We start from the raw sequence: 23,649 nt of genomic DNA on the forward strand, positions 1-23,649 counted from the left end.
CGTCAGCCATTGTACCTACCCGAGGACCGGCAGCCATTTTACCCACCTGAGAAGCCTGTCAGCCATTTTACCAACCTGAGGAGCTCGTCAGCCATTTTACCAACCTGAGGAGCCAGTCAGCCATCTTACCCACCCAAGGAGCCAGTCAGCCATTTTACACACCTGAGGAGCCAGTCAGCCATTTTACCTACCCGAGGACAGGCAGCCATTTTATACACCCGAGGACAGGCAGCCATTTTATACACCCGAGGACAGGCAGCCATTTCAGCCGGCCGAGGAGGGGCAACGGTGAGCTAGAACACCCTGCATAGCTCAAGACCCAAACGCTGGGCGAGATGGTACCTTGTAGCGGCAGATGTTGAGCTTCCTCTTCCTCGTCTCAGCGTTGCGCTGCAGCAGCGTCGAGCACATCTGGAACACCTGCTGCATGACAGCATCCTGCCGCAGGTCATCCTGGCCCTGCGGACCAATCAGTGCACAGTATGACAGCAGGGACCAATCACAGCACAGAATAAATGTACTCAACCTGAGCGTGGACCAATCAGCGAAAGGAACATTGATGCAGCATATACTGTAGACAAGGACAGACGGTACAGATGAGCAGAGGTGGGTAGAGTACAAAGTCTGTTGACAATATCAAAAATGATATTGTTTATTTTTATCTATTTCTTTTTTATAATTTTTTTGTGCATTGCCAGTCAGGGGCGCCAATAATTCTGGAGCCGACTGTACATGAGTCTGAGCACAAATTACTTCCCTTAGCACCTCAAGCACAGCCAAGCCCCTGTCACGAGTGAAACTCAACACTGCTCCAATCTAATCTGTGGTTACCCATTAACCAGACGGAAGAGCGTAATTCCTGTAAAGACACGTTTACAATGATCAATGCAACAATTCCAGCATCTGTTATGCTCTCAAAAATATCTGGCTAATAATTGACACTGGGAACTTGCAGAAATTTGTTGAGCACTCACACTTGCATGCAAGGTTCAGTTTTGTGTACTTTCGTTCTGCAGTTTTCTCACTGGCAGAGTCACCCTGTGGGGGACCTAACCCTAACCCTGGACCTAACCTTGACCAACACACCAGGTGCGCTGCAGAGTGCAGGTGACCTCACCTTGACCAGCACACCAGGTGCGCTGCAGAGAGCAGGTGACCTCACCTTGACCAGCACACCAGGTGGGCTGCAGAGAGCAGGTGACCTCACCTTGACCAACACACCAGGTGCGCTGCAGAGAGCAGGTGACCTAACCTTGACCAGCACACTAGGTGGGCTGCAGAGAGCAGGTGACCTCACCTTGACCAGCACACCAGGTGGGCTGCAGAGAGCAGGTGACCTCACCTTGACCAGCTGCCTCCGGGCCTTGCCGTCTGAGCCCACACAGTCGATGATCTTGGGCAGGTTCACTCCTCCAGCGAGGTGGTAGTGGGGCTTGAAGGACCTGATGGTCACCAAGTCATCGTACTGACCAGAGGGGACCACCTGTGTGCACAAAAATGCAAGCGTTCTGACTGGGGTACATGGTATAGAAATCTACATAGATTTCGGTATACACTTCTGGGTCTGGGAACTGTGCATGACATGTTCTTTTCATTAAACTCAAATCAGAGCCTTGGGTTAGCATTAGCTCAACACCATTTACAAACTAGCCAGTTGTTTTGCAAAAGATGTTTTCCAATTTATATTCTTTAACTTCTTGGCATTCCACAAAACACCAAAAATTGCATAACGCATTGTGGGAACCAACAATCCCACAAACCACAAGTGAATATGCAAACCCAGTGATGTTGTAAGAGTTCTGGGCCCATAAGGCTGGGTTTCAGCTCCACAGTGGCCTCCTACATACCTTGATCTCCATTGTGGGGATCACAATGTCATCCAGATCCTTAATCTGCATAATAGGCTGGTCAGACGGAATGGGTATGGCTTCTAGAAGAGGCAGAGACAGGTTAAAGTGAGTCAATCAAGAGTGGAACCTCACACAGCTTTTAGAGCAGGGCTTCTCTAACTCTGTCCTGTGGATGCTGTTGGTTTTTTCGTAATATTCTGTGGCTATTGTGTAATAATTACAGTATGTTCCAATGTACTGGTGCCCCCACATCCGGCAGTAAGTAAGTAAAGAGTTTAATTTTCTGTTATGGACACTTGGGTCACCTCTTCTTTGAGATTATTTCAATCGGTTCACTATTTTGGATTTACCAGCAGCAAGTTAAAGGATGGAGTCTGAGAACAGCGCTTTTCTTTGTGGTGGGTCACTCACTCTTCTCGGTCTTGTGACGGCTGGCGTCCAGGTAGGCCAGGGTGATGTAGGCGTTACTGAGGGCCTCAAGGCCTCTGACCATCCGCCCTTTCTCCCTCCGGATCTCATTGATGATCCTGAGTGCTACCTCCGAACGCTCCTGGAACAGCACACACAAGAACAGCTCACTACAAGTTCTACCTCATTATAAGAACGATTTGTTCAGTGTCAAACAATTTCTACATTTCTACATTTCATATATTTTAAACAAAATAGGCCAGTAAACAGTGCCTTTGAGATGATGAGCTAAGACTGGCTTATTTGGCTGTTGTTATTAAGTTTTTGCATTCTCATCCTATATCCAATAAAGCCTCTCTCCCGGTGAGCATTAGACAGGCTCTACGTTGACAACCTCTCTCTTGGAGGTTTATATTTCTTAATGATTCAATAGGCTGAGTCTGCTGCTCAGATTGGAGTAGACGACATGGTGTATGTTGTCTCACCGGGAAGTGTCAGGAAATGCCAGGAAGAGTCACCCACCGTGTCCAGTTGGGATGGGTGGCGGGGGACTGAGCGGGACAGCCGGTTTCGGGAGAAGTTCTCGTCCTTGTTGGCGTTGACCAGCGCCAGGATGATGAACAGGGTGTGGTGAGGGTGGTCCAGCGATGTCTGGCGGATTAGCTGAGGGGCGGAATAATCTCTCATTACAGTGGCGGAATACAGGGATTAACATGGACCACACAGTGCTACAATATGGACTTTACCAGACTGTGGATACTGAGAGTGTTTTTGTAACACTTGGAAGGCCAGAGGTGACACCATTGTGCACTTGGACTTCAACGTGAATGCAATACTCTCCTCACTCCATGGCTTTTCCTTATTCACGGCAGTTGTTTGGCATAGATAACAGACTGCAGGTGGGCATGAATTGTGGGCAATGTAGTAATAGAAATTCTATAGCCTATAAGTCTGTAGAGAGAATGCCTCCGACATATTTTAGGTTTTTCACCAAAACTGAAAATGTGAATGAACTCGGAACAGACCTGTACATGATGGGGATACATAAAGACAGCTCACACCCCACTGGGGACTGGGACAACCTCTGATTTATAAGACCAAGTCTCACGGCCATTGTAAAGACGATGGCAGAGGAGCCTCTGGAACCCCCGGGCCGTAGCTGAGGAGCCCAGGCTGGCAGGCGGTACCTCGATGAGGACGTCGTGGAAGCCGAGGTCCTCGCTGCTGCCTCGGGGGACCTTGGTGCCCATGCGGGCAGCCAGCTGGTACATCAGGGGCAGAAACTTGTAGGACGGAATCCTCTGGACAGCCTCCTGCAGAGGAAGAAGCACACTGAGCACAGGCAGTCCGAGTAGCCTGGTCTCCAAGCAACAGGTTAGGACAGTGGGATGGGTGGATGGGAAGCGTTGTCTTCATGGTGATGTCATGTTGTTAAGGAACAGGTTAAGGGGGGGGACGGTTGTGGGGCCTACCTTTACGGTGGATGAGGATGGTTGCAGGGCCTACCTTTACGGCGGATGAGGATGGTTGCAGGGCCTACCTTTACGGCGGATGAGGATGGTTGCGGGGCCTACCTTTACGGTGGATGAGGATGGTTGCGGGGCCTACCTTTACGGCGGATGAGGATGGTTGCAGGGCCTACCTTTACGGCGGATGAGGATGGTTGCGGGGCCTACCTTTACGGTGGATGAGGATGGTTGCGGGGCCTACCTTTACGGCGGTTCAGGATGGTTTTGGGGCGTACCTTTACGGCGGTTCAGGATGGTTGCAGGGCCTACCTTTACAGCGCGGTTGAGGATGGTTGCGGGGCCTACCTTTACGGCGGATGAGGATGGTTGCCGGGCCTACCTTTACGCCGGTTCAGGATGGTTGCGGGGCCTACCTTTATGGCGGTTGAGGATGGTTGCGGGGCCTACCTTGACGGCGCGGTTGAGGTCGGGGTTCTCTGCGTTCCCCAGCCACAGCGACGCCAGGCGGAACACCCACAGGTCCTGCTGCTCGCCCAGCTGCAGACACAGGATGTAGTTCTGCACGGCCTTGAGCAGGAAGAGGCTCCGGTCCTCCCGCAGAGCCGCCAAGGCCCGCTCATCCAACTCCAGCTCCCGCTGCACCTTCACCGTGTACCTGCAGGGTTGCCACGGCAACACCGTTAACCTGCGCACCTTCACCCTGTACTTGCCAAAGGGCCACTCGTCCCACCCTTCTGCTAACCACCAGTTATGCTAGCCTGCCTTTTATGAATTATAAAGCCTCAATCAAATCCTCATTGTCTTTTATACCAGGAATCAATTAAGCTGCCCTTCTTTGACAGTTTTCCAGTACCAGTATTTCTCATAGTGCGATCCCTAGAACTGCACATAATACTGAATTCTACTAAGTGTGGTCTGACAAAGGTATAGCATAAGAAAAGTATAGCTTATAATAGTAATACTTCCTTGCTTTAATATAGCGCTTTTCTCACCAGCCGGTGACTCAGTGTTCACAGTGATGAAGGCCATGGAACGGCAGCTATTTTACACCACAATCCCACACATCAGCTGAGGTGGAGGGGAGACTGCCTCCAATTTCCGATTTATAAATCTACTTTTGGTTTTATATCCCAGCATCATGTTGGCCTTTTTACTGCAGCAGCACAGCGACTAGAGCCTGACAGGCATTAACAGAAGTTGAGAACAGGGTGCTGGCGGCTCTAACTGCGTGACCCAACCCCCACTACCCTCAGGTGTCATCTGATCTGTGGTGATGGTCTCATGGTGACATGTTGCTTGGTGAGCGGTCCCTATGGAAACCCACCTGTTGGTGTTGACGTTGTGCTCTCTCATGAGCTGCACCTCCTCCTTGGCCTTCTCGAGCAGCGCCTGTTTATCCTGGAACTCGGAGGACTTCATGTAGTTCTCCATGCTCTGGTACTGCGCATCCGAGAAGCGGGCCAGGGAGAGGTACGCCTGGGTCTTCTGGGCGAGCAGCCGAGGGTCCTCCCCTCCTGAGTGCTCCTCCATCACCTCCACCGCCTACCCAACACCGCCACACAACCGCCCTTTACCACAGCACTACCCAACACCACCACACAACCTCCCTTTACCACAGCACTACCCAACACTGCCACACAACCTCCGTTTACCACGGCACTACCCAACACCGCCACACAACCGCCCTTTACCACAGCACTACCCAACACCACCACACAACCTCCCTTTACCACAGCACTACCCAACACCGCCACACAACCGCCCTTTACCACAGCACTACCCAACACCACCACACAACCTCCTTTTACCACAGCACTACCCAACACTGCCACACAACCTCCCTTTACCACAGCACTACCCAACACCGCCACACAACCGCCCTTTACCACAGCACTACCCAACAGCACCACACAACCTCCCTTTACCACAGCACTACCCAACACCGCCACACAACCTCCCTTTACCACAGCACTACCCAACACCACCACACAACCTCCCTTTACCACAGCACTACCCAACACCGCCACACAACCTCCCTTTACCACAGCACTACCCAACACCGCCCTTTACCACAGCACTACCCAACGCCGCCCTTTACCACAGCACTACCCAACACCACCACACAACCTCCCTTTACCACAGCACTACCCAACACCGCCCTTTACCACAGCACTACCCAACACCACCACACAACCTCCCTTTACCACAGCACTACCCAACACCGCCCTTTACCACAGCACTACCCAACACCGCCCTTTACCACAGCACTACCCAACACCGCCCTTTACCACAGCACTACCCAACACCGCCCTTCACCATAGCACTACCCAACACCGCCACACCGCCACACAACCACCCTTTATCATGGCACTACCCAACACCGCCACATGTCACTACCCAGCACTTGTGGCTACAAGGTGAAACCGCTCATTTAAATAGAGTTTCTTCATACGGATTGTGTGGCTATATTAGGGCACTGTGGGTTTTGATAATTTCAGTGTATTTATAGCACCTTTAACTCCTTTATAATCCACATAGGAAAGGTAATTGTATCGTAGTGGTTAAGGTAAATGACTGGGACCCGCAAGGTCGGTGGTTCTAATCCCGGTGTAGCCACAATAAGATCTGCACAGCCGTTGGGCCCTTGAGCAAGGCCCTTAATCTTGCATTGCTCCAGGGGAGGATTGTCTTCTGGTTAGTCTAATCAACTGTACGTCGCTCTGGATAAGAGTGTCTGTCAAAATGCCAATAATGTAATATAATGTAATGTTGTTTTCCACAATATGGGACATTTTAGGCGATGAAGTCAGAGGTGGGCGGAGTTCTACCTTTTCCAGGTACTTCTCCAGAATAACCCCGGGGCTCTCCAGACACGTTTCAGCCAACCAGCTCCCACAGAGCCTCAGACACTCCGCGTACGTGGGCTGCAACGCTGGGTTAAACTCCACCTACACACAGGAGCACACACACTCAGTCTCACACACACCTACACACAGGAGCACACACACTCAGTCTCACACACACCTACACACAGGAGCACACACACTCAGTCTCACACACATACACACAGGAGCACACACACTCAGTCTCACACACCTACACACAGGAGCACACACACTCTGTCTCACACACACCTACACACAGGAGCACACACACTCAGTCTCACACACATACACACAGGAGCACACACACTCAGTCTCACACACATACACACAGGAGCACACACACTCTGTCTCACACACACCTACACACAGGAGCACACACACTCAGTCTCACAAACACCTACACACAGGAGCACACACACTCAGTCTCACACACACCTACACACAGGAGCACACACACTCAGTCTCACACACACCTACACACAGGAGCACACACACTCAGTCTCACACACACCTACACACAGGAGCACACACACTCAGTCTCACACACACCTACACACAGGAGCACACACACTCAGTCTCACACACACCTACACACAGGAGCACACACACTCAGTCTCACACACATACACACCTAGACACAGACACACAAACACACACCTCCACACAGGACCATACACACTCAGTCTCACACACATACACACAGGAGCACACACACTCAGTCTCACACATACACACATAGACACATACACACAGACACACACACACATGCAGTCTCACACACCTACACACAGGAGCACACACACACACACACAAACACACGCACGCACACACACGCATTTACACACTCACTCACGCTCGCATACACACAAAACACTTCAAACTGCAGAACATTACAACTTACTTACTTAAGACAAAAGACCACAACACACATCTCACAAAAATGACAGTTTTTTCAAACATGGGGGCAAATGTTTAAACAGCTCAAAGGTAAACTTTGACACAATGTCTTTACAGTTGAAGTTTTAAAGCCTTTAAATTTGTTTCTTAAGTGCACACACCTCAATGGACAACCTTTTCAGGTGTGCAAACGTTTCCAGTTGCAACAGAGCTCTGAGAGGATACAGAGCTGGCCTGCAGAGGGACCACACCATCAGGCTCCACACCTGGAGACCATGCAAGCCTCACCTGTTTGCTCGGCGCCTCTTACCTGGTCGCTAAGTGTGTCGATCATCTGTCGAAGGAGGCCCAGCGCCAGGTTGTGCTCCTGCTTTGGCCCAGAACACCTGCACCTCCTCCAGTTGCCACGGCGATGGGCCCCGCCCCCCGCTGGGCCAGCTGTGCTGCTTCATCTGATAGGCTGCCTTCTCTGCCAGCTGCAGGGGGAGAGCCAGGATTTGATCAGGTCAGAACAGGCCAGAACCAGGCCAGAACCAGGCCAGAACCAAGTCAGAGCCAAGTCAGAACCAGGCCAGAACCAGGCCAGAACCAGGCCAGAACCAGGCCAGAGCCAGGCTAGGACAAGGTGAAAACCAGGTCAGAGCCAAAACAGAAGCAGGTCAAAACCATGGCAGAACAAGGTCAAAACCAGGTTAGGACCATGTACCAGGCCGAATGCGATGACTCCCCATTTATTCTGACGGGCACTACCTGACAGTGCCACTGACTGTGGATGTGACTGCTTTTAGCCTCCACACTTTCATATGTGAATAGCGTGATTATCGGCATGCACATGCATGTGGATATGCACACCCCCAGCGGGGCCCGGGACTGGCCTGTGTGTGGCCGGCAGAGCGGGCCAGCTTGCAGAGCTGCAGCAGGTGAGTGGCCAGGGCATGGTGCAGGTACTGCTTCCTGTCCGCGTCGTCCTCCCGCAGGATGAGCGTCTCCTGGACCGCCGTGCGGAGCGCCAGGATGGGCTCCAGCAGGCTGAACTCGCTGTTCTCCAGGAGCTCCCCGTGCTCCCGCCAGCGGCCCTGCACCTCCGCCAGGCCACTCTCCGTCAGAGCGCTGCGTCAGGGAGAGAACCAGCCTCTGTCAGTCTATGACCGGACAATGTTTACATACAAAAACATCTACGCCACATTCTCAACCCAGCCTCTGTCAGTCTATGACCGGACAATGTTTACATACAAAAACATCTACGCCACATTCTCAACCCAGCCTCTGCTGCAGACGACCGTGTGCTGAGAGCACTGAGCTATGGAAACACTCTCTGATATGATTCCTAAAACAGCTTTATTAGTCGCTTTCCACTTAGCTTTTCAAATACAGCACAGAAATGAAAAAGCCACATCCAGAAGAGGGCCGAGGAGTTTATAGAATAACAAACACAAAACAAGCAAGGTATTCAGCAGAATCAACTAGGCTCTCAGTGTATAATAGTAGGGACTCAGCATGTTTGTTTTATAATATTTATAAAGTGATCATCCTGCATGGTATCCTGCATTTATTAGACTGAGATTAGTGACTGACCCGCTCTGTGTGAGCGACCCGCTCTGTGTGACTGACCCGCTCGGGACCCGCTCTGTGTGAGCGACCCGCTCTGTGTGACTGACCCGCTCGGTGTGAGTGACCCGCTCTGTGTGACTGACCCGCTCTGTGTGAGTGACCCGCTCTGTGTGAGTGACCCGCTCTGTGTGAGTGACCCGCTCGGGGGGACTGACCCGCTCTGTGTGACTGACCTGCTCGGTGTGAGTGACTCGTTCTGTGTGAGTGACCCGCTCTGTGTGACTGACCTGCTCGGTGTGAGTGACTCGTTCTGTGTGAGTGACCCGCTCTGTGTGACTGACCTGCTCGGTGTGAGTGACTCGTTCTGTGTGAGTGACCCGCTCTGTGTGACTGACCTGCTCGGTGTGAGTGACTCGCTCGGGGGGACTGACCTGCTCGGTGTGAGTGACTCGCTCTGTGTGAGTGACTCGCTCTGTGTGAGTGACCCGCTCTGTGTGACTGACCCGCTCGGGGGAACTGACTCGCTCTGTGGGACTGACCCGCTCTGTGTGACTGACCCGCTCTGTGTGACTGACCCGCTCTGTGTGACTGACCCGTTCTGTGTGAGTGACCCGCTCTGTAGGACTGACCTGCTCTGTGTGAGTGACCCGCTCTGTGTGAGCGACCCGCTCTGTGTGAGCGACCCGCCCTGTGTGACTGACCCGCTCTGTGTGACTGACCCGTTCTGTGTGAGTGACCCGCTCTGTAGGACTGACCCGCTCTGTGTGAGCGACCCGCCCTGTGTGACTGACCCGCTCTGTTGTGAGCGACCCGCTCGGGGGGACTGACCTGCTCGGTGTGAGCGACCCGCTCTGGGGGAGTGACCCGCTCTGTGGGACTGACCCGCTCTGTGTGAGTGACCCGTTCTGTGTGACTGACCCGCTCTGTGTGACTGACCCGCTCTGTGGGAGTGACCCGCTCTGTGGGACTGACCCGCTCTGTGGGACTGACCCGCTCTGTGTGAGCGACCCGCTCTGTGTGAGTGACCCGCTCTGTGTGAGTGACCCGCTCTGTGGGACTGACCCGCTCTGTGTGAGCGACCCGTCCTGTGGGACTGACCTGCAGCAGAGCTCTCCCACGCTCTCCAGCTCACTGATCCTCTGCAGGTTACAGAGTGCCGGGTACAGAGAGGACACCGCCTCCAGACTGTCTCTGCACAGAACCTCCACCTCCGAGACCCTAAAAACACACACACACACACACACACAGGCAGGATATATGGGTGGGTATGTGTTGCGGTGCAGATGGTGAGAGGGGTTTAGGGGTGTGTGTGTGTGTGTGTGTGTGTGTGCGTGTGTGTAGTACCTGGTGGTTTTGAGCGTTTGGCTGAACACTGAGAGCTCTCTGTCCCTCAGGGCCTGGAGGGCACAGAACACTGACTCATTAAAGCCAGGGGCCACTCTGTCACTCCTGAAACACAACACACACAATTACAGTGGGGGTGTAACACTGTAACACTGAGCACACACACGGATACACAGCTCACAACACACACTGACACACAGACATACAGACACACACACACACACACACACACACACACACAGACACACACATATACACACATATACACACAGACACACAGACACACAGACACACACACACACACACACAGCACACACACACACACACACACACACACACACACAGACATACAGACATACAGACACACACAGACATAAAGACACACATAGCCTGAAGACCCATCTCTTCAGGCTACACCTTTCCCTCCCCAACTGACAATCACCGTGATTAGCCTTAGACCGTAATGGCACTTATGTATAGATATCGTTACTTGTTTTTATTGGCTGTTGTATTGTTGTATTCTAGCTGCCAACTGTGGTATGCTAGTTTGAAAGTTGATTGTACTCTTCAAGGGTTCTGAATTTCTGTATGTTTACACTAGGACTCGGAACACTACTGTCCTCTCAGGTCCACTTTTGCACTTGTTCTTGTGTTTGATTTGCACTTTGTTGTACGTTGCTCTGGATAAGAGCGTCTGCTAAATGCCACGTAATGTAATGTAATGTAATGTAACAGACACAGAGACACACACACAGACACACACACACACACACACACACACAGACACACACACACACAGACACATAGACACACAGACACACAGACACAGACAGACACACACACACACACACAGACACACACACACAGAGACACACACAGACACAGACACAGACACACACACACACACAGAGACACCACACACACACACAGACACACACACACACACACACACACACACACCTGTCCGACAGGTCGCAGTCCCACTGTGTGTTCCTCCAGGCTGCCTGGAACTGCAGCTCCCTGAGTTCGGCCCCCCACTCTGCCCCCTCGCTCTCCAGGCCCCTCAGATAGGTCACCAGGGTGCCACACAGCCCAAAATTCTGCAGGGCCTGCAAGGGGAAGGGTCACAGTCAGACACCACACCCAACTTCACCCCCGCACCCCCACCCAACATCCCAGCAGCACCCCGGGTTACCTCCACAATCCCCACATGTCGGGTGACGTCTGAGAGGCCGGTGTGCAGGTCATAGGTGGCCAGAGCTTTCCCCCACAGAGCCTCGTGCTCGTACGTCCTGATCCTACCAAACACAAAATATGGGCCGACATTGGGTCAGGAGGTAAGAAAAGTCGTCTGGCAGTGGGAGGGTCGCCGGTTCAATCCTACCCTGGGTGTGTCGAAGTGACACATAACCCCCAATTGGCAGCCAATCACCATTGGTGTGTGAGTGTGTGTGTGTATGGGTGAATGAGGAGCATCAATTGTAAAGGCGCAACATAAATGCAGATCATTTACCATATTTCAACATTCTAAGTCGATGTTCGCGAAGTCCACAGCAGGACAATGATCCAAACTATGCAGCCAAACCAACAAAGAAGGTCTTTCAGGCAAAAAAGTGAAGGCCAGACTGAAGGCAAATAGCCCCCAAAACAAGCAGGAGCTGAAGAGGGCTGCAGTACAGGCCTGGCAGAGCATCACCAGGGAAGACACCCAGTGTGTGGAGATGCCTGTGGGTCGTAGACTCCAGGCAGTCATTGATTGCAAATTAAATATTGAATATGATGACTTTATTTATGTTTGAAAATTTGTCCAACTACTTTTGGTTCCCTAAAACTGAAGGGACTATGTATAAAATTAAACGCTGAAAGCCCGCATTTTAACCACATAACGTTATTTCAACTGTTTGTTTCAGGAGTACCAAACAAAAACAACAAAACTTCTCTGTCACTGTCCAAATACGGACTACGCCGTATACAACTACAGGTATAGGCATCGTCTCTGTCACATCATTTATCTATAGCTTTATTAAAAAAATATGTTCTGTGCGTCCATACTCCTCTTCTGCTCCACCTCAGCCAAGCGTAAAAACCTTTGTGCAATATTTCACCGTTTTCTTTATTTCAGGCATTTCCATTTTATGTGCAAATTCTAAATGTGCATAAAAACTGTTATGGATGGAAAACCTGCTACACCATGAACCCCGTTACCTGGTCAGAGGACTGGCCATCTTGGCCCCTGCACACCCCGTACAGACTGTCTGGCTCCCCGATGCTCCTGTACACCTCGATCAGCAGGTCCTGACAGCGAAAAACACCACGAGAACACTGCATGAGCTCACAATGACGTCAACATGGTCCCAACAGATCCCAATGCGGTTTTTAAGGCCGATACCGTCGACTGTTTAAAGAATGTTCATGGAAATTCAGACGAAAGAGCTTAAGCTTTTCAGACATGCCTGCACAGATAAATCAGGTAATATCCTGAATGTAAGAGGTAATTGCAACACATTCACAGTATTAAATGAAACAACAATGTAGTTCATGCAGGAAATTAATGGATTTTTTGAATTATTTTTTTTTGTTTTTTTGTTCCTGTCATTGTGATGTTGTATCATCACCTTAACTGGACTTTTATTAATTAACTGGACTTTTATTAATTAACTGAACTTTTATTAAGAAATGAAAAGCAATTCACAGAAATTCCACACCGCTGGGTTTGGCTGCCCTGCACATAACAGCACTCTCCAGAACATTCTTTGAGGTGGACGAAGGAGCGCCCCCCTCTTGGGAACAAAATAGCCACAGATTTAAACACTTGGCTTATATTTCTTGTAGCCTAGTACACAATTGATTATTTGAGAAAATACAATTGGAAGACTGAAAGCTGAAATCGGCTGATTCCAATTCTGTACTGATATATCGGTGCATCCCTGAAACTATTTTCACATTAAAGAACAAGGAAGATGCCAAACATTGTAAACTTATGTTCTGGTTATAAGATATTTCTGTAATTTTATCTCTAAGAATCCATGTTTTGTAATGTTATAGTTCATGCTTTATTTTCACAATAAAAAAAACTGTTCCCTTTCAAGTCAGTCGATTCCAGAAAAGCGGTTGAAAGGCAGTTGAGCTCCACCTGCAGGCTGGTGCCTGTGTCCCTCCACACTCCTCTCAGTCAGCCCAGCGATGCTGAAGTTCTGGCTGCTCTCATCAAACGCCAGCCGGCGGGAGGTCTTGGACTGGGTCCTGCAGAACCATACAGACACGAGACCTGAGTGGACCATCCCACATCGTAATGGAGCTCACGTGTACTCTTTGGTTACTGTTTACTGGAACCAAAAGACAAACTGAACTGACGTGACCATAACGTCCTGTATTGTGCAGGCCGTGGGGGCACCAGTCTGAATACATGTTTGCGTTCCCGAGCTCTTTGTGGCAAATAGTCTCATATTTGAGCCAGGAAGGGAAGACATATTGAAAGTACTGTATAATATTATTTATTTGATGGCACAATGCAGCTCTCTGTGGATCAGAGAAAAGCAGAAAAGAGAAGAGAGTGAGGGAGAAAGAGTGAAAGAGAGGGAAAGAGGCAGAGGGAAAGATGACGACAGCAAACAGCACACTCGTGGGCTTTGTGTAAAAAAATAAACCCGGCTTTGGTCACTTGGTGAACGTGCCAGATGCATAAATCGCCTGGAAGTGGTGATATTTCACTGACCAGGGCCAGGTGGATTCAAAATATTAGAACAGCAAGGAATGTTCCAGAAATAACTCACTGCGTTCGAAGTCAACTGATCCGTCCAATCATAACACAAAGTGCCACGAAAAAACGTAAGAAAGAATCCACAAACATGGGGGACCTCCTGATCAAACAAGCATTCTGATGAAGAGAAATTCCTCCTTTTGTGCCAGTAATGAAACACTGACACTTCATGTGGACTGAAACACATGGCAAACAAAAGGCCTATAAAAGGTACCCGATACCACAGAGTAGTACCACAGAGCGAATGTACAACAGAGCAAATGTACAACAGAGCTAATGCACCACAGAGCTAATGTACCACAGAGCTAATGTACAACAGAGCTAATGCACCACAGAGCTAATGTACAACAGAGCTAATGTACAACAGAGCTAATGTACCACAGAGCTAATGTACCACAGAGCTAATGTACAACAGAGCTAATGTACAACAGAGCTGATGCACCACAGAGCTAATGTACCACAGAGCTAATGTACAACAGAGCAAATGTACAACAGAGCTAATGCACCACAGAGCTAATGTACCACAGAGCTAATGTACAACAGAGCTAATGCACCACAGAGCTAATGTACAACAGAGCTAATGCACCACAGAGCTAATGCACCACAGAGCTAATGTACCACAGAGGTAATGTACCATAGAGGTAATGTGGCACAAAGTGGCTCAGGCCTCACCTGCGGTCCTCCTCCAGGCGGGACCGGACCTCGTCCACGTAGATCTCGGCGTAGAGCAGAGCGGTGAAGTGGGCGGAGCAGCCCTCGGCCGCCCGGTGACACCTCCAGGTAGTTCAGCTCCAGCCAGAAGTTAGAGTCACACACCGTCCCCAGGGAGGAGCTACGACACACAACGCACACTGATTGGGCCATTCGCTGACTGGGCCATTCACTGACTGATATACTGACCGGTTGGTTGATTGACTGGCTGTTTGATTTTGTTTGATTGACAGCTGACCTTGCATATGGCTTGCTAAATGACCTTGCTAAATGACAATTAATTCTTGTTTGTGCTTGGTTTGTTTGGTGTGCTCGGTGTGTTTGGTGTGTTTGGTGTGCTCGGTGTGCTCGGTGTGTTTGGTGTGTTTGGTTTGTTTGGTTTGTTTGGTGCGTTTGGTGTGTTTGGTGTGTTTGGTGTGTTTGGTGTGTTCGTTTGTTTGGTTTGTTTGGTGTGTTTGGTGTGTTTGGTGTGTTTGGTGTGTTTGGTGTGTTTGGTTATGTAGGTCCTGGGGTGCAGAGCTGACCTGCCGGGCCCCGGTCTGGGCTGCTGTCTCAGGTAGTGGACAACTGACAGCATCGTACGCAAGGACGTTCTGTCCACCGGGCCGGGGCCAGCAGGGTCCGACCCTCCTGAGGAGAAACACACGTTAACATCCTTCTGAGGGAAACAGAGGAGAAAGGGTAGCAGGTGGGGTCAGAGTTCAGGAGAAAAGGTGGAGGTGACAGAGGGCTCATTCCAAACACTTTTGTTTCTCAGTCTTGCTCTTTTCTACTCCTAGCTTCACCCGTCGGGGGAGGCAAGGAAAAGTGGCAAGAAAAATAAATGACGGGGAAATCGAGAAAGCGTGAATTAGGCAAATTAAATGTCCTCGCTCCTTCAAACGTCAGTTCGAAACAACGTCAGTTACAGACAGATGGGGAGAGGCGGCTCTACAGGTCAATCATTTATACGTCATGTTTTCTGAAAAAATACTGCACTGATGTTTTGTTGCTCAAGGGAAAGATTGGTATTCTTCTACTTCTCGTTCTTAGAAGGAAGATTTAAGGGGTTGGAATGTCCTAAAAAACCTTGATCGAGTTCTAGGTCAGAAGCAATGAAAGGAAAAATGTGGAGAAAAAAAAAGCTTGGAATGGAGCCCAGTGTCTGCGATTGGGGGGGGGTCAGAGGTCAGCGGACCGGAGTCTGGGAGCAGGGGCGTGGCAGAGCGACTGGATGCAGGGTTATTGCGGGCGCAGCAGGAGAAGAAGTCTCTGATGTGGCAGGACAGCAGGGTCCTCCAGGATCCGTCTGTGTCCTGCAGCAGAACATCATGGATGAAGAGGGGCAGGACTGTCTGGCAGAAATCCGTCTTCACCTGTGAGTGTGTGTGTGTGTGTGTGTGTGCGAGTGGTGTGTGTGCGCGTGTGTGTGCGTGTGTGTGTGAGAGTGTATGTGAACGTGCGTGTGTGTGTGAGTGTGTGTGTGAGTGTGTGCACGTGTGTGTGTGTGTGTGTGAGAGTGTGTGTGTGTGTGTGTGTGTGTGTGAGTGTGAGAGTGTGTGTGAGTGTGTGTGTGTGTGTGTGTGAGAGAGTGTGTGAGTGTGTGTGTGTGTGTGTGTGTGTGTGAGAGTGTGTGTGTGTGTGTGTGTGTGTGAGAGTGTGTGTGTGTGTGTGTGTATGTGTGTGAGTGTGTGTGTGTGTGTGTGTGTGTGTGTGTGTGTGTGTGTGAGTGTGTGAACGTGCGTGTGTGTGAGTGTGTGTGAGTGCGTGTGCGTGTGTATGTGTGTGTGAGTGCGAGTGTGTGAGTGTGTGTGAACGTGCGCGTGTGTGTGTGTGTGTGTGTGTGTGTGTTTGAGAGGGGAAAGCGGAAGAACAACTTGAGAACCCAGCAATAAAGCAGCCAAAGAGCAGTCCTAATGTTGAACGACAAACACGCAGACCAAGTTCATTTGGTCATATGCATTCACTCAACACTGCAAAAAATGCAAACCTTGGATCAGCTTAAAAAAGTGGTCACATCTAAACATTTGAAATTGATTCAACACTTAATTTAATAGGTTCATTTCTTAGTTGAGTCAAATCATTTTTTTTTCAAAGAAGAATTTGAGAGAATTTTAAAGTTTATCCAATGTTTCACTTTTTTCAGGGTACATTTTCAGGACAAGTAAGGCAGGGAGAGTGGGGGCCGTACCTGACACAGGAGCCTGAGTGGGGCCCTTACCTGAACAGGGGTCTGAGTGGGGCCCTTACCTGAACAGGGGTCTGAGTGGGGCCCTTACCTGAACAGGGGTCTGAGTGGGGCCCTTACCTGAACAGGGATCTGAGTGGGGCCCTTACCTGAACAGGGGTCTGAGTGGGGCCCTTACCTGAACAGGGATCTGAGTGGGGCCCTTACCTGAACAGGGGTCTGAGTGGGGCCCTTACCTGAACAGGGATCTGAGTGGGGCCCTTACCTGAACAGGGGTCTGAGTGGGGCCCTTACCTGAACAGGGATCTGAGTGGGGCCCTTACCTGAACAGGGATCTGAGTGGGGCCCTTACCTGAACAGGGATCTGAGTGGGGCCCTTACCTGAACAGGGATCTGAGTGGGGCCCTTACCTGAACAGGGATCTGAGTGGGGCCCTTACCTGAACAGGGGTCTGAGTGGGGCCCTTACCTGAACAGGGGTCTGAGTGGGGCCCTTACCTGAACAGGGATCTGAGTGGGGCCCTTACCTGAACAGGGGTCTGAGTGGGGCCCTTACCTGAACAGGGGTCTGAGTGGGGCCCTTACCTGAACAGGGGTCTGAGTGGGGCCCTTACCTTGCACAGGGGCCGTGAGAGCAGCAGGGCTTCACTCTGCACCCCCCCGCTGTCTAGCAGCGCCATACACAGCCTCCTCAGCCAATCAGAGTGCTGCCCCTGCTGGGGGTCCCACAGAGCCAGGCTCTCCAGCTGCTCCCGGGAGTCCGGCCTGACCTCCGCTCTGACTTCCATCTACAGATGACAGAAACAACACCACACCTTTACCAAAGGTCAGACTCAAGGCATTGAAGAAATCAAGGGGGGGGGGAACAGAAAGCATAACATGATAAATAATAGAGCAGTATGCTTAAGAAGGACGGACGGACGGATGGACAGACCTTCTTCTTGGCTGATCTGAAGGGGCTGAAGTACACCAGCATGGGGTCCTGACTGTCTTTGTATGCTGCCCAGAATTCCATCCCACACCGAGAGGCCAGGGTGTCCCTGAGGCACTGAGCAGCTGCCTGCCTCACCTTGATACTGGAACACAAACGGAAGAAATACATTTTGAACAATTATTTCATTATCTTATTAAACAACCTTTTATGCATTTAACCTTGAGTAGCAAGCAGAACAAGCAAATAGTCCACCAACCCCATGCAACGTCACCACTTCTTAGGTGGGGGGCAATAAGCCCACTTGAAGCCTGATGTTGGCAGTATGAATAGTTATGATAAGGTTTCAATGTGAGTCTCAGAGCGTGACCAGCGGTGTGAGTCTCAGAGCCTGACCAGCGGTGTGAGTCTCAGAGCCTGACCAGCGGTGTGAGTCTCAGAGCCTGACCAGTGGTGTGTGAGTCTCAGAGCCTGACCAGTGGTGTGTGAGTCTCAGAGCCTGACCAGTGGTGTGTGAGTCTCAGAGCCTGACCAGTGGTGTGTGAGTCTCAGAGCCTGACCAGTGGCGTGTGAGTCTCAGAGCCTGACCAGTGGTGTGTGAGTCTCAGAGCCTGACCAGTGGTGTGAGTCTCAGAGCCTTACCAGTGGTGTGTGAGTCTCAGAGCCTGACCAGTGGTGAGTCTCAGAGCCTGACCAGTGGTGTGTGAGTCTCAGAGCCTGACCAGTGGTGTGTGAGTCTCAGAGCCTGACCAGTGGTGAGTCTCAGAGCCTGACCAGTGGTGTGTGAGTCTCAGAGCCTGACCAGTGGTGTGTGAGTCTCAGAGCCTGACCAGTGGTGTGAGTCTCAGAGCCGTACCAGTGGTGTGTGAGTCTCAGAGCCTGACCAGTGGTGTGTGAGTCTCAGAGCCTGACCAGTGGTGTGTGAGTCTCAGAGCCTGACCAGTGGTGTGAGTCTCAGAGCCTGACCAGTGGTGTGTGAGTCTCAGAGCCTGACCAGTGGTGTGTGAGTCTCAGAGCCTGACCAGTGGTGTGTGAGTCTCAGAGCCTGACCAGTGGTGTGTGAGTCTCAGAGCCTGACCAGTGGTGTGTGAGTCTCAGAGCCTGACCAGTGGTGTGAGTCTCAGAGCCGTACCAGTGGTGTGTGAGTCTCAGAGCCTGACCAGTGGTGTGTGAGTCTCAGAGCCTGACCAGTGGTGTGTGAGTCTCAGAGCCTGACCAGTGGTGTGTGAGTCTCAGAGCCTGACCAGTGGCGTGTGAGTCTCAGAGCCTGACCAGTGGTGTGTGAGTCTCAGAGCCTGACCAGTGGTGTGAGTCTCAGAGCCGTACCAGTGGTGTGTGAGTCTCAGAGCCTGACCAGTGGTGAGTCTCAGAGCCTGACCAGTGGTGTGTGAGTCTCAGAGCCTGACCAGTGGTGTGTGAGTCTCAGAGCCTGACCAGTGGTGTGTGAGTCTCAGAGCCTGACCAGTGGTGTGAGTCTCAGAGCCGTACCAGTGGTGTGTGAGTCTCAGAGCCTGACCAGTGGTGTGTGAGTCTCAGAGCCTGACCAGTGGTGTGTGAGTCTCAGAGCCTGACCAGTGGTGTGAGTCTCAGAGCCTGACCAGTGGTGTGTGAGTCTCAGAGCCTGACCAGTGGTGTGTGAGTCTCAGAGCCTGACCAGTGGTGTGTGAGTCTCAGAGCCTGACCAGTGGTGTGTGAGTCTCAGAGCCTGACCAGTGGTGTGAGTCTCAGAGCCGTACCAGTGGTGTGTGAGTCTCAGAGCCTGACCAGTGGTGTGAGTCTCAGAGCCTGACCAGTGGTGTGTGAGTCTCAGAGCCGTACCAGTGGTGTGTGTCTCAGAGCCTGACCAGTGGTGTGTGAGTCTCAGAGCCTGACCAGTGGTGTGTGAGTCTCAGAGCCTGACCAGTGGTGTGTGAGTCTCAGAGCCTGACCAGTGGTGAGTCTCAGAGCCTGACCAGTGGTGTGTGAGTCTCAGAGCCTGACCAGTGGTGTGTGAGTCTCAGAGCCTGACCAGTGGTGTGTGAGTCTCAGAGCCTGACCAGTGGTGTGAGTCTCAGAGCCGTACCAGTGGTGTGTGTCTCAGAGCCGTACCAGTGGTGTGTGAGTCTCAGAGCCTGACCAGTGGTGTGAGTCTCAGAGCCTGACCAGTGGTGTGTGAGTCTCAGAGCCGTACCAGTGGTGTGTGAGTCTCAGAGCCGTACCAGTGGTGTGTGAGTCTCAGAGCCTGACCAGCGGTGTGAGTCTCAGAGCCTGACCAGTGGTGTGTGTCTCAGAGCCGTACCAGTGGTGTGTGAGTGCGCTGTTCATGCAGGTGAAGAGGGTAAAGGTCCACTGCAGCTCGATGTCCCCGAAGAGTTCGGCCGCGCGGGCGGTGACCCGATCCTTCCCATGGGGCAGTGCGATGGTGCAGAGGTCTATAGGACCCAGCTCCCCAGGCAACTCCCCGCGGCCTCTGGGGGAAGACCACCACACCGTCCAGGGTTTAGCGGATGCAGTTTAATTCGCCCGTTCACCAGCCCATGGCCCACCCCCCATGCCTACCGAGGATATCGGCTCCTCCCGGGTGATTGGCTGCCAGCTTACACAGCTGCAGGAGACGCAGGACCAACCTCACCAACACACTGTCTGCGGGGCCTGCTACACACATTACATTACATTACATTACGTGGCATTTAGCAGACGCTCTTATCCAGAGCGACGTACAACAAAGTGCACACACACAGAGGAGAGAGTTACACACACACACACACACACACACACACACACACACACTGTCTGCAGGGCCTGCTACACACAGAGGAGAGTTACACATACACACACATACACACACACACACTGTCTGCAGGGCCTGCTACACACACACACACACACACACACACACACACACACACACTGTCTGCAGGGCCTGCTACACACAGAGGAGAGTTACACATACACACACACACACTGTCTGCAGGGCCTGCTACACACACACACACACACACACACACACACACACACACACTGTGTGCAGGGCCTGCTACACACAGAGGAGAGAGTTATACACACACACACACACACACTGTCTGCAGGGCCTGCTACACACAGAGGAGAGTTACACATACACACACACACACTGTCTGCAGGGCCTGCTACACACACACACACACACACACACACACACTGTCTGCAGGGCCTGCTACACACAGAGGAGAGTTACACATACACACACACACACTGTCTGCAGGGCCTGCTACACACACACACACACACACACACACTGTCTGCAGGGCCTGCTACACACAGAGGAGTTTCACTCCACTCACACCACTCACTCCACTCACCCCACTCACCCCACTCACCCCACTCACCCCACTCACCCCACTCACTCACCCCACTCACTCCACTCACTCCACTCACTCCACTCACCCCACTCACCCCACTCACCCCACTCACTCACTCACCCCACTCACTCCACTCACTCCACTCACCCCACTCACTCCACTCACCCCACTCACCCCACTCACCCCACTCACTCCACTCACTCCACTCACTCCACTCACTCCACTCACCCCACTCACCCCACTCACCCCACTCACTCCACTCACTCCACTCACCCCACTCACTCCACTCACCCCACTCACCCCACTCACCCCACTCACTCCACTCACTCCACTCACCCCACTCACTCACTCACCCCACTCACCCCACTCACCCCACTCACCCCACTCACTCACTCACCCCACTCACTCCACTCACTCCACTCACTCCACTCACTCCACTCACACCACTCACACCACTCATGCGCACAGGCAGCCATACACAGAGACATGTGAGCATGACCACAGAAAAATACCCCCGCAGGCCCCACCCTGGCACTCCGTCAGCAGGCCGCTGATCTGCCCCCGGTGGGAGCGCAGTTGCCCCCGCAGGTCCTTCAGCCCCTCCAGCCGCGCCAGGGGCAGCGAGTCGCACCAACACACCGATAGGAAGTACTCAATCTCCTGCAAGGACACACACAGAGGACCCACGGGTCAATTTGCCACAAGGACACACACAGAGGACCATGGCATGAAGGATGAATGTGCTGTATTTGAGCTGTTACCTGTGTGAGGGTGAACGTTACCTGTGTGAGGGTGAACGTTACCTGTGTGAGGGTGAACGTTACCTGTGTGAGGGTGAATGTTACCTGTGTGAGGGTGAATGTTACCTGTCGGAGGGTGAACGCTCCTGTGCTGTATTTGAGTGCGTGTTGAGTTTCCCGCAGCTGTCTGAAGGCGGGGCGATTGGGGAGGGGCTCCAGCAGCTGGATGGCCCTCTTTAGGTGCTTGTTGTCGTGATTTTCAATAACCAGAAACTTCAGCAAACCGAGGACCTGCACTCTCACACAGTATACAATTCAGCACCGAGGACCTGCACTCTCACACAGTATACAATTCAGCACCGAGGACCTGCACTCTCACACAGTATACAATTCAGCACCGAGGACCTGCACTCTCACACAGTATAAAATTCAGCACACTGAGATTTGGTGTCATCAGAATGTTAGACTCTAGTCTTACCTGCTGGGAGACAGCTGGCTGGTCAGTCACCTGTGTGGTCAGAGTTCCAACAATGACCTGCAGGTGGCTCTCTAGAGCATCCTCGCAGAACAGTACAGCAGTCCGGCACACTGACTCAAGCAGGTCCAAGCACAACAAGAGGCTCCTGGTTGTAACTTCGTCTAACTGGGCCGGGCTAGTCAAAGACAAGAGAAGGGAGAGCAGCATTAGAATCTAAAGCATCTTACAGCACCAGCACCAAGCATCTGAACCTGAATCCACCCTCACAGCACCAAGCATCTGAACCTGAATCCACCCTCACAGCACCAAGCATCTTAACCTGAATCCACCCTCACAGCACCAAGCATCTTAACCAGAATCAACCCTCACAGCACCAAGCATCTTAGCCAGAACCATGGTTCCAGCCCTGGAACAGAATCTATATGTCCCCACGGAATCTTAGCTTCAATGTAAACACTGTGGAGTGACCCTTCCCCCCAGGGAGTACCCCCCCCCGTGCTAACCTGCCGTTGATGTGGTGGATGACAGTGTAGATGACGTCTCTCAGGACGAAGGCCCAGGCCCCGCCCAGCCCCTCCCGCACCTCCGGAGCAGCAGACCCACAAACAGGTGGTACATGAGCAGAATGCGGTGCCTCTCGTACGCGTTCGACGTCTCCGCCGCCTTCTGGCAAACCGCCAGCAGGATCTTCTGGATGGAGATCTGACCCAAACACAGGGAGCGCTGTCACCCCATGCTTCAAACAGGCCTTTCCCACTTTGTTCAAAGGGCACCATGGATTCTTATTCGGGTGGTCAGTCTGTCATCTACCAATGTAAGTTTGGTGGCTCACATGATCAACCATTACAAAAGCAGAAGTCTCCATTTGCTTCAGGACCCAGATTTAACCTTAGCCATGAATTTGCAACCAAACACAATACTAAAGTTTACCATTAACAATTACATGGATGTAAACTGTAAACTGAGGAATGTACTTACACTTTACAATTTGTTAATATTAAAAAGCAATGCACAGGCCTAAGAGAGTGGGAAAATAATAATTTAACAGGCCAGTTAACAGGAAATAGCAGCTGAGTTTACACAGATGCCTGAGCGTCAAGATTTAATTTTATTGAACGCAAGGCCGACAAAGGCAGGGG

General features: G+C 51.7%; 1 protein-coding gene across 1 annotated transcript; it reads right to left on the bottom strand.

Annotated features, from left to right (window-relative positions):
- Positions 1-342: 342 nt before the first annotated feature.
- LOC134016336 (serine-protein kinase ATM-like) lies at positions 343-23,212 on the bottom strand (the record flags this gene model as incomplete). Its single annotated transcript, XM_062455707.1, is given in 34 exon segments — positions 343-459; positions 1,343-1,483; positions 1,848-1,930; positions 2,262-2,400; positions 2,781-2,921; positions 3,446-3,571; positions 4,175-4,382; positions 5,052-5,269; positions 6,556-6,675; positions 7,820-7,876; positions 7,878-7,985; positions 8,385-8,619; positions 10,159-10,278; positions 10,405-10,509; positions 11,365-11,513; positions 11,600-11,702; positions 12,610-12,647; positions 12,649-12,699; positions 13,538-13,558; positions 13,560-13,647; positions 14,837-14,931; positions 14,933-14,996; positions 15,400-15,502; positions 16,053-16,230; positions 17,656-17,829; positions 17,976-18,117; positions 20,251-20,404; positions 20,407-20,421; positions 20,511-20,606; positions 21,820-21,952; positions 22,159-22,323; positions 22,511-22,685; positions 23,014-23,098; positions 23,101-23,212. Coding segments are annotated over 34 exon segments (4,059 nt in total), but the record flags the coding sequence as incomplete, so codon positions are not given.
- Positions 23,213-23,649: the final 437 nt, after the last annotated feature.

This window comes from Osmerus eperlanus, unplaced genomic scaffold (genome assembly GCF_963692335.1).
Source record: "Osmerus eperlanus unplaced genomic scaffold, fOsmEpe2.1 SCAFFOLD_439, whole genome shotgun sequence".
Taxonomy (NCBI): Eukaryota; Metazoa; Chordata; class Actinopteri; order Osmeriformes; family Osmeridae; genus Osmerus; species Osmerus eperlanus.